The sequence below is a fragment of the Phyllobates terribilis genome, unplaced genomic scaffold (genome assembly GCF_046119375.1).
Source record: "Phyllobates terribilis strain yellow unplaced genomic scaffold, ASM4611937v1 Scaffold_1__5_contigs__length_1240528914, whole genome shotgun sequence".
Classification (NCBI taxonomy): domain Eukaryota; kingdom Metazoa; phylum Chordata; class Amphibia; order Anura; family Dendrobatidae; genus Phyllobates; species Phyllobates terribilis.
Window position 1 is genome coordinate 1,030,668,522 of NW_027362761.1, and position 11,601 is coordinate 1,030,680,122.

At 43.7% G+C, this 11,601-nt stretch overlaps 1 protein-coding gene across 3 annotated transcripts in view; it reads right to left on the reverse strand.

Moving 5' to 3' along the window:
- Positions 1-11,601, reverse strand: part of FNIP2 (folliculin interacting protein 2) — a 61,791-nt gene that overhangs the window by 32,617 nt on the left and 17,573 nt on the right. Inside the window, exons 1-3 of one of the 3 annotated variants that reach the window (XM_073644687.1) lie at positions 7,650-8,126; positions 5,549-5,675; positions 1,696-1,827 (exon numbers count right to left, since the gene is read on the reverse strand). In XM_073644687.1, coding sequence (XP_073500788.1) covers positions 1,696-1,827; positions 5,549-5,675; positions 7,650-7,813 — 423 coding nt within the window. In that variant the 5' untranslated portion in view covers positions 7,814-8,126. Of the gene's footprint in view, positions 1-1,695; positions 1,828-5,548; positions 5,676-7,649; positions 8,127-11,601 lie in introns of those variants that run through there. The other 2 variants (XM_073644708.1, XM_073644698.1) reach the window with 2 other exon arrangements.

Sequence of the window (11,601 nt, forward strand, 5' to 3'; positions counted from 1 at the left end):
TAAAAGGTGAACAGCCACAGAGACGAGGCCCAGAAGATCCTATTGAGGGGCTGCAGCAGTCACCTACTAACCCATGGAGGTCACATTCTGGGTCGTATAGAGACAAGGTGGTGGTTGTAGTGGACTATTGTGGAATCAAGTCCTTCAAAATGGGAATGATGGAGGAGAACATGTGCAGTCAGGATGCTTCCATTGCTTTAAAAGTAATCTGTCATGAGGTTTTTACCATCCCATCTGAAAGCAGCACGATGTAGGGGGAAAAGACCATGATTCCAGCAATGTATCACTTACTGAGCTGCTTGCTGTCGATTGGATAAAAATCACTTTTCTGCTGCAGATCTACCAGCTCTCTGAATGCGGAGCTCTGTAGAACCCTGCCCACACCATTGATTGGGCAGTACATTGCGCAGGCAGAAAGTTGCCAATCAATGGTGTGGATGGGGCTGTACAGAGCTCATGAATATGGAGGACTACATAGCAGCAGGTTTACCAGTGCTCTTATTGAGGATCTCCTGCTGATAAAACGGACCAAAACAGCACGCAACCAGTGATACAACACCTGGGTTTCTAGCCCTACATTATGCTGCTCGTACATGTGGCAAAAACCTGGTGACATTCCTTTTAAAAGCTGGTCACTAAAGTCCCTACAATTATGAAAACATGTCATTATGTAGACAGAACAAATCTCCTAGAAGGTAAAAATATGCTCATAGTTAACATAAAGGGTGTCCTCATTGGTCAAACAAAACTAGTGCGGCCATCAATAATTTAGACCGTCTTGCTCTATACTGGCTCTATCCTTAATGCAGTCGGAGAATGCTGAAAAGGGGTTTGAGCAGGACTACTACAGAAGAGAAGTATTAGATCTTGGGAGGCTAAATAAATGTGCACATATAGGCAGGTGTCAGAGTTAATAAGGGCTCCAGAGTCTCAAACCTGATGTGCGTGTCTGGGGAGTTTACAACCATAGACCCCGGCCTGATCCAGAGGCTTTTGGCATTGAGGCACAGAGCAGAGGAGGCCCGGCAAGCTGCATGGTAAACCTCCTATGAAGCACAAAATAGGGAATCAAAAGGTTCATGCAGACTCAGGACATGAAGGTGTAAGTTAGCTGCAGTCTGCCCATAAGTGGAAGGGGAAATAGGATGGAGGAACAACAATGCTCGGATCAGAGATATGGATATTTTTTCAACTTCTATACTTACTAAAAAAAAAAAAATTATGAGACTTAACAGTGACCAATGATGAATGCCATACAGATGTAGGAAAGAGAAGTATGGAGGAGCAGAGTCTCAGCCATTCCACACTTTGCCATATGTAGATTTAAACAAACACCCTTTTGTCCTTGATCTGGCAATAGAGATCTAGGCACACTGATGTTTCATGTGCATGCCTGAAAAGTTACAGATGCAGGCTAAGAAAGGGAGATCTGGACAAGGCTTTAGTGGTAAGAAGTGTACTCAGACTCCCTCTAAAAAGGAAAGCCCACTTTTTCTAATTAAACATTTTATGTGGTTTATTTAAGCTGTGGCTTCTTTTGTTAATTTCATGATAATTATACCGCTATCCTGCAAGCACACATGAAGGTCTGCAGTTTACAAAGACACAATGTTACAAGAAGCCAGTAGAATCTGTATGTTCACTGCAGATGCAAATGGTAGAAGTAAAGTTTACTAATAAACAACCTGCTCCTACCTGGTACTTGGGGAGCTGCTGCCTGGCAGGCTGGCTCGATCCAGAGGTTGTATTTCGGGAGGAGATTGTGCATGTTCCACTGCTGCTGGTCTGACAGGGTTTGGATCTGGTTGGAGCCTCTTCTCCTGATCTCTGTTTAAAAGACAAAGTTTTAATTCATTTAACATTACTACTATATTTATTTGAACAGGATCAGTTTGCTCTCCTAACATGACCATTTCAGTAGAAACTCTTATTTTCATTAGAAATATGTTTTACTGTTAATCTTATTCTTAAATATTCTAGAGGAATAAGCCAATTAGGGATTTCCAGTCTATTGCCAAAGGGGTGTGTTCTTAGGTCTCACACCATCAGCACCAATTGGATAGGACTAGTCTGCACAGGGAGGAAGAAGCCTCAATGGTGACACCCAGATGACAGTGGGAGCTCCTGTGAGTCAGATTTTTAGCTGTATTTCTATCACGCGGAGACACTCCGCTTTAAGATCTAAAGCCTGAAAGTGGGCAGTCATTTTAACACTTGTGTAGCGCAAAATATTTACAATTCTCTGTATAAAGTCCCTGAGCAAACACCAGCTATCTGGTCTATGCAATCTTCAAAGTGACTATCAAGAGGCTATTAAATGTGCACGCAGCAGTCATGTGTGCGACAATGCTAGGACAGGCAAAAACAAAGCCATTAAAAGTGTCCTCGCTCCAGAGCAGTGTCCGTACTGACTGCAAAATACATTAACCCACTTCTGATAACAATCTGCAAACAATCACAATACTGTACATCTGCTGCACCTGAACCTAGAAAAAAAAAGTCAAGTGGAGAACAAACATGGGCGCGTTACTTATAGAACTAGAACGCATAGCAGGAAATGGGACACTAAAAAAATCAAAAAGCTCCCCTCAAACACTCACTGCCCCTCAATAGGCCGAGTCTACTACTGCGCTACATTCAACCGAGCAATAATACCAGACTCTGCGCCTACAGACACTGCTGTGGTTTACGTGGGTCATTTTTTAAAGTCTTATAAGATATAAATAAAAATATAGATATTAAGTTACAAATATTGGTGTTCCATGTGCAGCATGTCTTATCAGCCACACTGCCTAAAAGTATAGCATGTATGGAAGAGAAGATGGGACACTCCAATGGATAACACCTTTATTCCTTATTTAGCATCCATTACAATGTACAGCAGGGGAGAATAGTAGAGCTTACAGGCAGTCGCCAACTTGCTTACTGCCTCGCATCCTCTGGCAAACGCCCTGCTGCCCCCATTGTAGAAGTTAACCAGATACAGCTTGCCACAGTCCCCAAAATATAGTGCCAGTCAGTGCTTGTCAGAGATTAATTCCAGACCCCTATCCTATAGCTCAGTTCTACAACAGCAAAAAAAATAAGATAATTTAACACTGAAAGATTCTGGTGGAAAAGAGGCAACATGCCTAGATAATAGTTGCCTCCATGGTGCGTTACATACAAAATACAAATATAGATTACAGTGAAGAAAATAATGACAGACTGGTAGAGAAAGTCTTGCGGCCTTAAGGCCCCGTCACACTTAGCGACGCTGCAACGATCCCGACAACGATACGACCTGTCAGGGATCGTTGCTGCGTCGCTATGTGGTCGCTGGTGAGCGGTCAAACAGGCAGGCTCACCAACGATCAGGGGAGCAGCGACATCGTTGAAAGAATCTTTCCACGATGTCCTGCTCCGGTTACCAGCCTGCTGAAGCAGGAGCAGGCTGGTAACCATGATAAACATCAGGTTACTAGGGGCACACGCGCACCTAGTAACCCATTGTTTATCATGGTTACCACTCTGCTACGGTGACCGGGAGGTGCACCGCTCACTTTAGCAGGCTCGTAACCATGATAAACAGCGGGATACTAGGTGTGCGTGTGCCCCTAGTAACCCGATGTTTATCATGGTTACCAGCCTGATCGCTGCTCCCGCTGGTCACACACAGCGATGTGTGCTGACCAGCGGGAGGGCAACGACCAAAAAATGGTCCAGGACACTTTGCAGCGATCAGCGACCTCACAGCAGGGGCCTGATTGCTGCAAAGTGTCACACATAGCGACATCGCTGGTGAGGTCGCTGTTGCGTCACCAAAACCGTGACACAGCAGCGATCTTGCCATGTGAGACGGGGGCGTGGTAGCAGCAGGGTGTAAGCTTTCAAGTTCCAAATGTGGCGGATTATCGGATGTGTTGAGGCACAGAATTCCAGAGGATGGGGGATACTCAGAAAATGTTTTGGAGGCGATTGGGTGAGGAACGTTTAAGCGTGGAGGAGAGAAGGAGGTCTTGAGAGGACCGGAGATTAGGTGTTGGAAGATATCAGGACAAATTAATCTTTGTAGGTTAATGTTAGTAGTTTGAATTGGATACGTTGGGGAATTAGGAATCAATGAAGGGATTTGCAGAGGGTAAAACTGGAGGTGTAGTGAGGAGAGGTGGATTAGTTGGGCAGCAGAGTTAAAGGATAGCCTGGAGAGGTGCAAGAGAGTTTGCAGCGAGGCCACAGAGGAGGATTTTGCAGTATTCAAGGTGGGAGATTGAGGGCATGCACTAATTTAGTAGATTAAGGGTTGATGAAAGGACCAATTTATACATAGGGGTTGTAGTGGTTGAGCAGAAAAGATTTGGCTTTTTTAGTCACTCATTTTTGAAATGAGCAGCAAAGTCTTCTATAGAGATGGAGGTTGGAGGATGACGTTAAAGTGTTGAGCTGAAGCAATTCGTGATAACTTCTGACAGGACTCCCTTCCTGGCCATGTATGTTAGCTAGGGGAGCCTCTGCTAATTAGCCAATTGCTGAAGCAATTACATAGCATCTATAAATCTGTCACACTGCTGCCCCCAATTGCTGGCCATTTATGAATACAATTATGGGGCAGTAATAGAGTCACAAGTGCCATGTGCTTAATGAATTCTGAGTATTCCTCACTTACAATGGACAAAGTATGGCGTTTAATCTGCAGATTTCAATACTACGGACCTGGTGACCCACACAACCTTCTCATTGTGGATGAAAGTCAGTGACACAGGCATGAATATTAAACGGCCTGACCCATTTGTGCTCACAAGCAGTTGATCAGTCAGACATTGCATGCATGGCTACTTGGCAGCAGTTCAGGGATCATGTGCTGCTCTTAGGCACTGTGCACACACCCGCATTAATCACTTAGGTGTTAGGTCACACAGCCGAGTGTGAGCGAAGAGGAACTAACATTTCACAGCTACACGACCATCTCCTGCAACATTACAGGGGAACAAACCGTTTAAAACATTTCACTACTTTTAAGATACACTTGACACTACATACGTGCATAGGTCATTTATTTTGTGGTATTTTAGTCCTTGCTGTAGTGGGCATCAGGTCAGGGCATGTTCACTGCACTGGTAATCATGCAATTATAAACTGAACAGTCAGAACTGCAGTATAAAGCATGTTGGAGAGATAGACCCTATTCACTTGCATTACGCAATGTGACCAATGTTTGAGGGAAGGGGGGAAAAAAAAGCTATGCTATGTAACCACAGCACAGTCTTAGGTTAGTTTGGCAAAATTGGGCATTTAGACAGCACCTGGAACACCTCGATGAAGAGCTGTAGTAGTGGAGCCAAAGCCAGAAAACTAGAAGGCAGTCATGCAGCAAAATCTAATAAAAATAGACTACATTAATATTTCTGATGAATTGGTTAAAGAAAAAAGTGATGACGACCATATTTCAATAGTTGAAATTTAAAAATCGTATTTCCACTAAAAATTAACAGGGAGAAGAACTAGTTTTGCCCTTGGAAAGATCAGCAGGTCTAGAATAAAAAAAAAAATAAATAAAAAAAAGTCTCACCTGCGGGTTTTCATCTTTTACTTCACGTACAGCTTTGGAGTCAAACAGCACTTGCCTGCCGCGCCTTTCACAGTCCTGGTAAACAATCAGACGGATGCAGTTCAAGTCAAACTCTGTACAAGGCCAGCTGGAAATGGAAAACATGGAGTTTAGCCAGACAGTATTGGCAGGGCGCAGGATTCAGGCTTCACATGCACGTCTGTAAGTTTAGGGTCGGCTCTGTGCTTCAGTAAATGCAGGAATTTATTATTCATGGTGGTGGGGGTGCAATTATTTCCTGTAACTACCCCTCCTAAATAGTCTACTAGTTAACAGATAAATAAACCATATGACTGATAATCCAATCTGGTCTCAAAACCCATTCTACAAAGACATTGCTTTATTCTGGCTTTTGCTAATCCAGAAAATCTGATAGTCTGGCACTCGTTTACAGGACTGAGTTGTTGGTATTGTGGACTTAAACAGGAGGAAATTACACTTCGTAAGGAGTAGATTTGGGGTTATTTTACGACAGGCTCTCTTCCTATAAGAGCGTTGTATACACTTTTCCAATATTATTGGCTGACGGCACAGCACATGTTTGGCCTCAATGTCAGCTTTACAAAGGATTTATAAATCAGCGACTAAACACATGAGAAACGCAACACTTCACCGCTGCCGACATTACATCATTACCAGATCCAATGCGACAGAGGCACAGACATTCATGACATCAAGAAACCAAAGTCCGTCATTGCTTTCTTGGGCTAGAAAAATAATACGCATCACATGGCAGTACAGCCCCGCCGGGATGCAGGCAGTACAGCCCTGCCGGGATGCAGGCACCACTAGTAAAGCACAAGACTATCAGATGACTGGATTCACCCCCCTAAACCCACATGAGGAAATCTGCTGAGCAGACTGACGGCTGCACTTCTATTCTGCATTGTCTGGGCGCTGGTCACGATCCGTCACCCCGCAGTACCCAGGCCAGCCAATTCCTGCTCATTCACAGGGAGACATTCTTGGACGAGTAAAACACTGTTAGAGCAGAAGACCATTTGTTTTGCAATCAAAAAACAGTTTATAATGCCCTAGAAATGTTGACTGGGTCTGCTGGGAATTGTAGTTTCCAAGTGTTTATAGTTCTTCTAGTCAGCCACATAGATATTTGAAGACGCAGCAGAGTGCAGTTGTGAGGAGCGGGAATCCCCACGGGACCCTCATTTTGGTGTTCCCATTGATCCGACATTTCAGAGATGGGTAAAGAAAAATTAAATAGATTCTTCCAGATACAAGAACGGTTCGTGTTCCATAGCAGTGTGACACGGACCTAACAGTTGCTTAAACTTGCCATACATGTTCAATGATAAAGTAAGTTTTTCTTTTTTAAATACATTTTTGAGCATGCTCTTGCTTGGATCAGTTAACTCTATTAGTGGCAGATACAGTTTATGCAATTAGGATCATTTTTTGTTAAAATGATCCCTTAACCTTAAAATCTAATCATCGCTTTTCTTATGCCATGGTCTGAAGCTTCATCCCACTGTAAAATAGCAGAGCACTGTGCCAGGCCTGCTGTGATGGTGTGATGCCCCGCACTGTGCTCCTCCGGTCCTCTGCAGGGAAATAAAGCCACAGACTGGAATCACCACAACCCATAGCCTATTCTACCAACATCCTTATATCCGCAGAAGGGTTACACAGCCGATATAGTAATGCCATTCTCCAGGTAAGGTGCCCATACACAAAGGAAAGAAGCCAAACTCAAAGTCTCACAGAATTGGCTGATAACGTATGGGGAGGGTATACGTCGCATTATATACACACTGTCTTCCTGCATGACCTTTATACATTTTCCTCCCACAGTACATGAACTTGCTGGTTGTGTACAAAGCTTGTTCAGCCCAACAATCCTCACTATGAATAGAACTGTACGTACACACACTAATATAATACCAATGGGTTTCTGTGCCTAGTCTTGACAGCCTCACATTTTATTGGGAAGAGCGAATGACAAAAAACCACAAACGAACCAAACCTATAAACAGTTATTACCTGCCTTAATATTACTCTGTGCAAGATACATCTGTGCCCATTACAAAAACCCTGGAATATTTACCCTGGCTGTGTGTAGTCAATGTCAGGACAGTTAGCCGCTCGTCTTGGACGTTTCCCGGAGTATTTACACCTGTCGGCAAGCAGGCAGCGTGCAATCCACCTGTTCCTTAGTCTTCTTGAGCAGCACCCAGGTTGGGCACTAGTTTTCTGGGTGCCCCCACACATTGTGGCTGAAGAACCGAGGGGGAAAAAAAAAAAAAAAAAAAAAAAGTGGGAAGAGTCCTACAATATTTATCCCATTAACTCAGAAGCAAATCCACCTTCAGCAGAAGACACGGCGGAGATCCAGGGCTGACAAGAGTCACTCCTTCCCAGGTTCAGTCTAGTGAGCGCAGATAACATGCTGACAGGTACGACTTGCTGCTTCCCAGATCTATAGTACTCGACCATACATTACAGTATGCAAGTCACAAGACCCAGACATCTGTTTGGCAGAAGGCCGGGCTTCAGTGCAGTGCACACCCTCTGCAGGAAGACTATCATTACACTGGGCAGCCTGCTGATGACTGTCATGTGAGAAGTAGTCATCATGTGACAAGGAGTCCTGCCGAGTGCACACAATGCCAGGGATTATCATCTGTACCTGCATGTCTGGATAATGTGCTCCATTCAGAGTTCTCTACAGAAATAAAAAACAAACGCTGGGACTGGAAATTCACAAGCAGTTTTTTTCCTCCAGAAGTGGAGCTGGAAGTAGATCCAGTCGGAAATAATATCCAGATACATCCACTTGGATTAGTTACAGCCACAAAATACACAATGTGTGCAGTTTGTCGTCGATTTCATCAATCGATTGCAAAAAAAAAATAATCCACAGCATGAGAGCATATACACAGCTTCCAGGTGGGCTCACTTCAAAACCTGCCTGAAAGTGCATAACATACATGCTCCATACATATCCATCAAGACTGGCATAGAACCCAGCAGCACTGCGCCAGTCTTGCTTGGAGTACATGACACGGAATTCATCAATAGGTGCATGACACTTAAAGAATTTGGTGCATCCCCTCTGACTGGAGAAGCATTTCTGGAGTACAGAGCGCTGATTTTTGAAGAATCTGACAGGCGGGTGTGGGCACAGCCCCATACCTGCCCCACCATTTTAAAAGGGAGCCAATTAAAACTAGTGTGGAAACACCATAGGTCACATTTTTAGCCAATTTGCTGATGCACAATAAATTTGTGACTTTTCAAACCTTTAATGCCATTTTTCTGAAGTAACAGCTGCTGATTCCAGGGAGTCATCAGGGGGCACAGTTGAGGCATCCTGTTACTGTATTAGCAAGAGGAGTCATGTTGCAGTCTGGTTTTCAGTTTAAGGGTCCTGTCTCGCCAAGGTTTGGGGACCTGTTTACAATAGACTAGCAACCTGGTATGGAGGGTACAAGGCACAGCCAGAAAGCCATTTGGCTCTGGGGCTTCCTAGAAGGAAGGAGATGAGGCCCAGTCCCACTTTATTAGTGAGACCTGTCCCCACTCTGGCAGAACTACTAACCTCAGACAAGACTCCTGAGTACATAAAAACTAACACGTGCCAGTCAATTGTGAAGTTACATAGATCTCAGGAATAGTGCAGTAGACTACAATTAATGCTGCCAAGTCTTTGGTTATTGCCATGCAGACTTACCAGCCAGGAAGAAGAAGAATCCTTTGGACGCTGAGAAGGCCCCAATTTAAAGCTTTCACATCAAAATTCTGGCAACAAAGCTTTGAAAAGTCGTAAAATTTAGGCACAACTCTGAGTCGAGCCCAAACTTGATGACTTAGCGGTTTTATTTTAGTTTCTCCCGGTTCCAACAAAATGGGCGAAGCAGGGGTGGGACACAGCAGCCTAATTATGACAAACTGTGGCCTTCTCCATGTGAGAAATCTCACTCCAGTACTTCACTGGCCTAAGATTTCTGGTGCAGTGCACACCACTTGTCAGACATTCCAGATTCGTGAAATCGTGTGCACCTCTCACAGATCAGGAGTTTGACTCCAGCACACCGCCTCATCAAGACCTGTGTGAACAACGCCAGTCTTGATGAATCCGGCCTCAATATGTACAGTAGGAGATTCTCCAGCATAGCCTTAAAGTTTGTGCCCACGATGCAGAAATGCTCCGGATTTTTTCCGGACAGAAAAAATGCATGCGGATGTACATGCGTTTTTCCTGCCAGGGACATGCGGAAATGAAGCGTTCTTCATGTGCATTTCCGGCATGCGAGTTGTCAAGCGCTTTCCAAACGCTTTTAGCATCACTTGGAAGTGCTTGTCAACTCGGTCACACTATATAAATCCATGCAACCAGCATGGATTTATATAGCGTGACCCCAAAGAATGGTAAAAAATAAATCTATACTTTCCTTCCGATGGCCCAGAGTCTAGCTTCGCTCAGTCTGGCTTGCCGGCAGCTCGCGGTACACTACATTGAAGGACCTGCCGTCACATGACTAAATGACGTCAGCGCAGGTCCTTCAGTTCACCACGATCTGCCAGCAAGTGAAGAAAAAGGAGACCGGGGGCCATCAGAAGGTAAGTATAATAGAACCTGTAAAAAAAAAAAAAATAATAAATAAAAAAACAAACTATGGTACCCAGGTCCGGGAGAGAGTCCTGTCCTCCACACCGGTACCATCCCCACATTGAACGCATGGATTCCGCATGTACAGATGCAGTGATGCGGAATCCCAGCGATTCAATGCAAGTCAATGGCGGCAAAAACGCAGCGCTTCCGCAAAATAATTGGAGGTGCAGCGTTTTGTTTTTTTTTCCGCAATGATAATCCACAGCGGAATTACCGCAGCATGTGCACAGCACATGCGGATTATCATTGGGGAACATGGCAGGCCTTCTACCATGCATTTTTAAGTGTTTCTGCAGTGTAATTTGCCGCTGCGGAACGTTTAAACGCATAGTGGGCACACAGCCTTACTAGTGTTCATTGCTGCTACAACATAGTATTGGTACATGCGTCTGCATCCTGAATTAACCATGTGAAGGGTATTGCAGTAGCTTTGGTATCAATGTTACGACCAGTGACCGTTTGCAGTAGCTCACGGTTACAACTACAATGCCCTGCACATGGGGTAAGTGAAATAGCGAACCAGAAGAAATATACTACATTTCTAATTGGAGGCATGTGCCAATATTACTACATCTATTTCATAGTGGGATAGGATTACCTCCAAGTTCAAGAAGATTAGGAAGTCTCATAATTAGACTTTTAAATTAAAAGCTGTAACTACATAAATGCATTATTCTGCATTAACAAAAATAATCAGATAAACCCCTTAATGACCAGGCCATTTTCAGTTTTCGTTTTTTTGCTCCCTTCTACCAGAGCCATCATTTTTAATTTTTCAGTCAATATGGCAGTGTGAGGTTCTTAATTTTTAGGGGACAAGTTGTACTTTTGAACGATATCCTGGTTTACCTATGGTGTACTGGAAAAAGACATGCATACATTTTTACCATGTGCACTGAATGCTAAAACTGACCTGCCATTATGAGATCATAGATACCAAACCTTGTATAGGTTCCTCTTTATTTAAGTGATGAAAAAAAAAATCCAAAAAACCACCAAATTCTGGCGTTTTGATTTTTCTCGTTACGCCGTTTACTGAGTGATTAATTCTTTTATATATTGATAGATTGGGCGATTCTGAATGTGGCGATGCCAAATATGTGTATTTGATTTTTTTTTCTTTCTTATTTTGATGAGGCAAAAGGGGAGAAGGATATAGATTTTTTTTTTTTTTTTAAAACACTTTTTGCAGGCTTCAATAGTCTCCATGGAGACTAGAACTTCATTTATCTGATCCCTGCTAAACACAATGATGAGAGTTAAAATGCAGTTGTCAGATTGACAGCAGCTTACACTGGTTAACAGCAGCAGGGATGGGATCGCTATTCCACCTGAGGGCTGTTTGCGGGGCACATGTCAGCCAACTGTGTCGTACTATTACGGC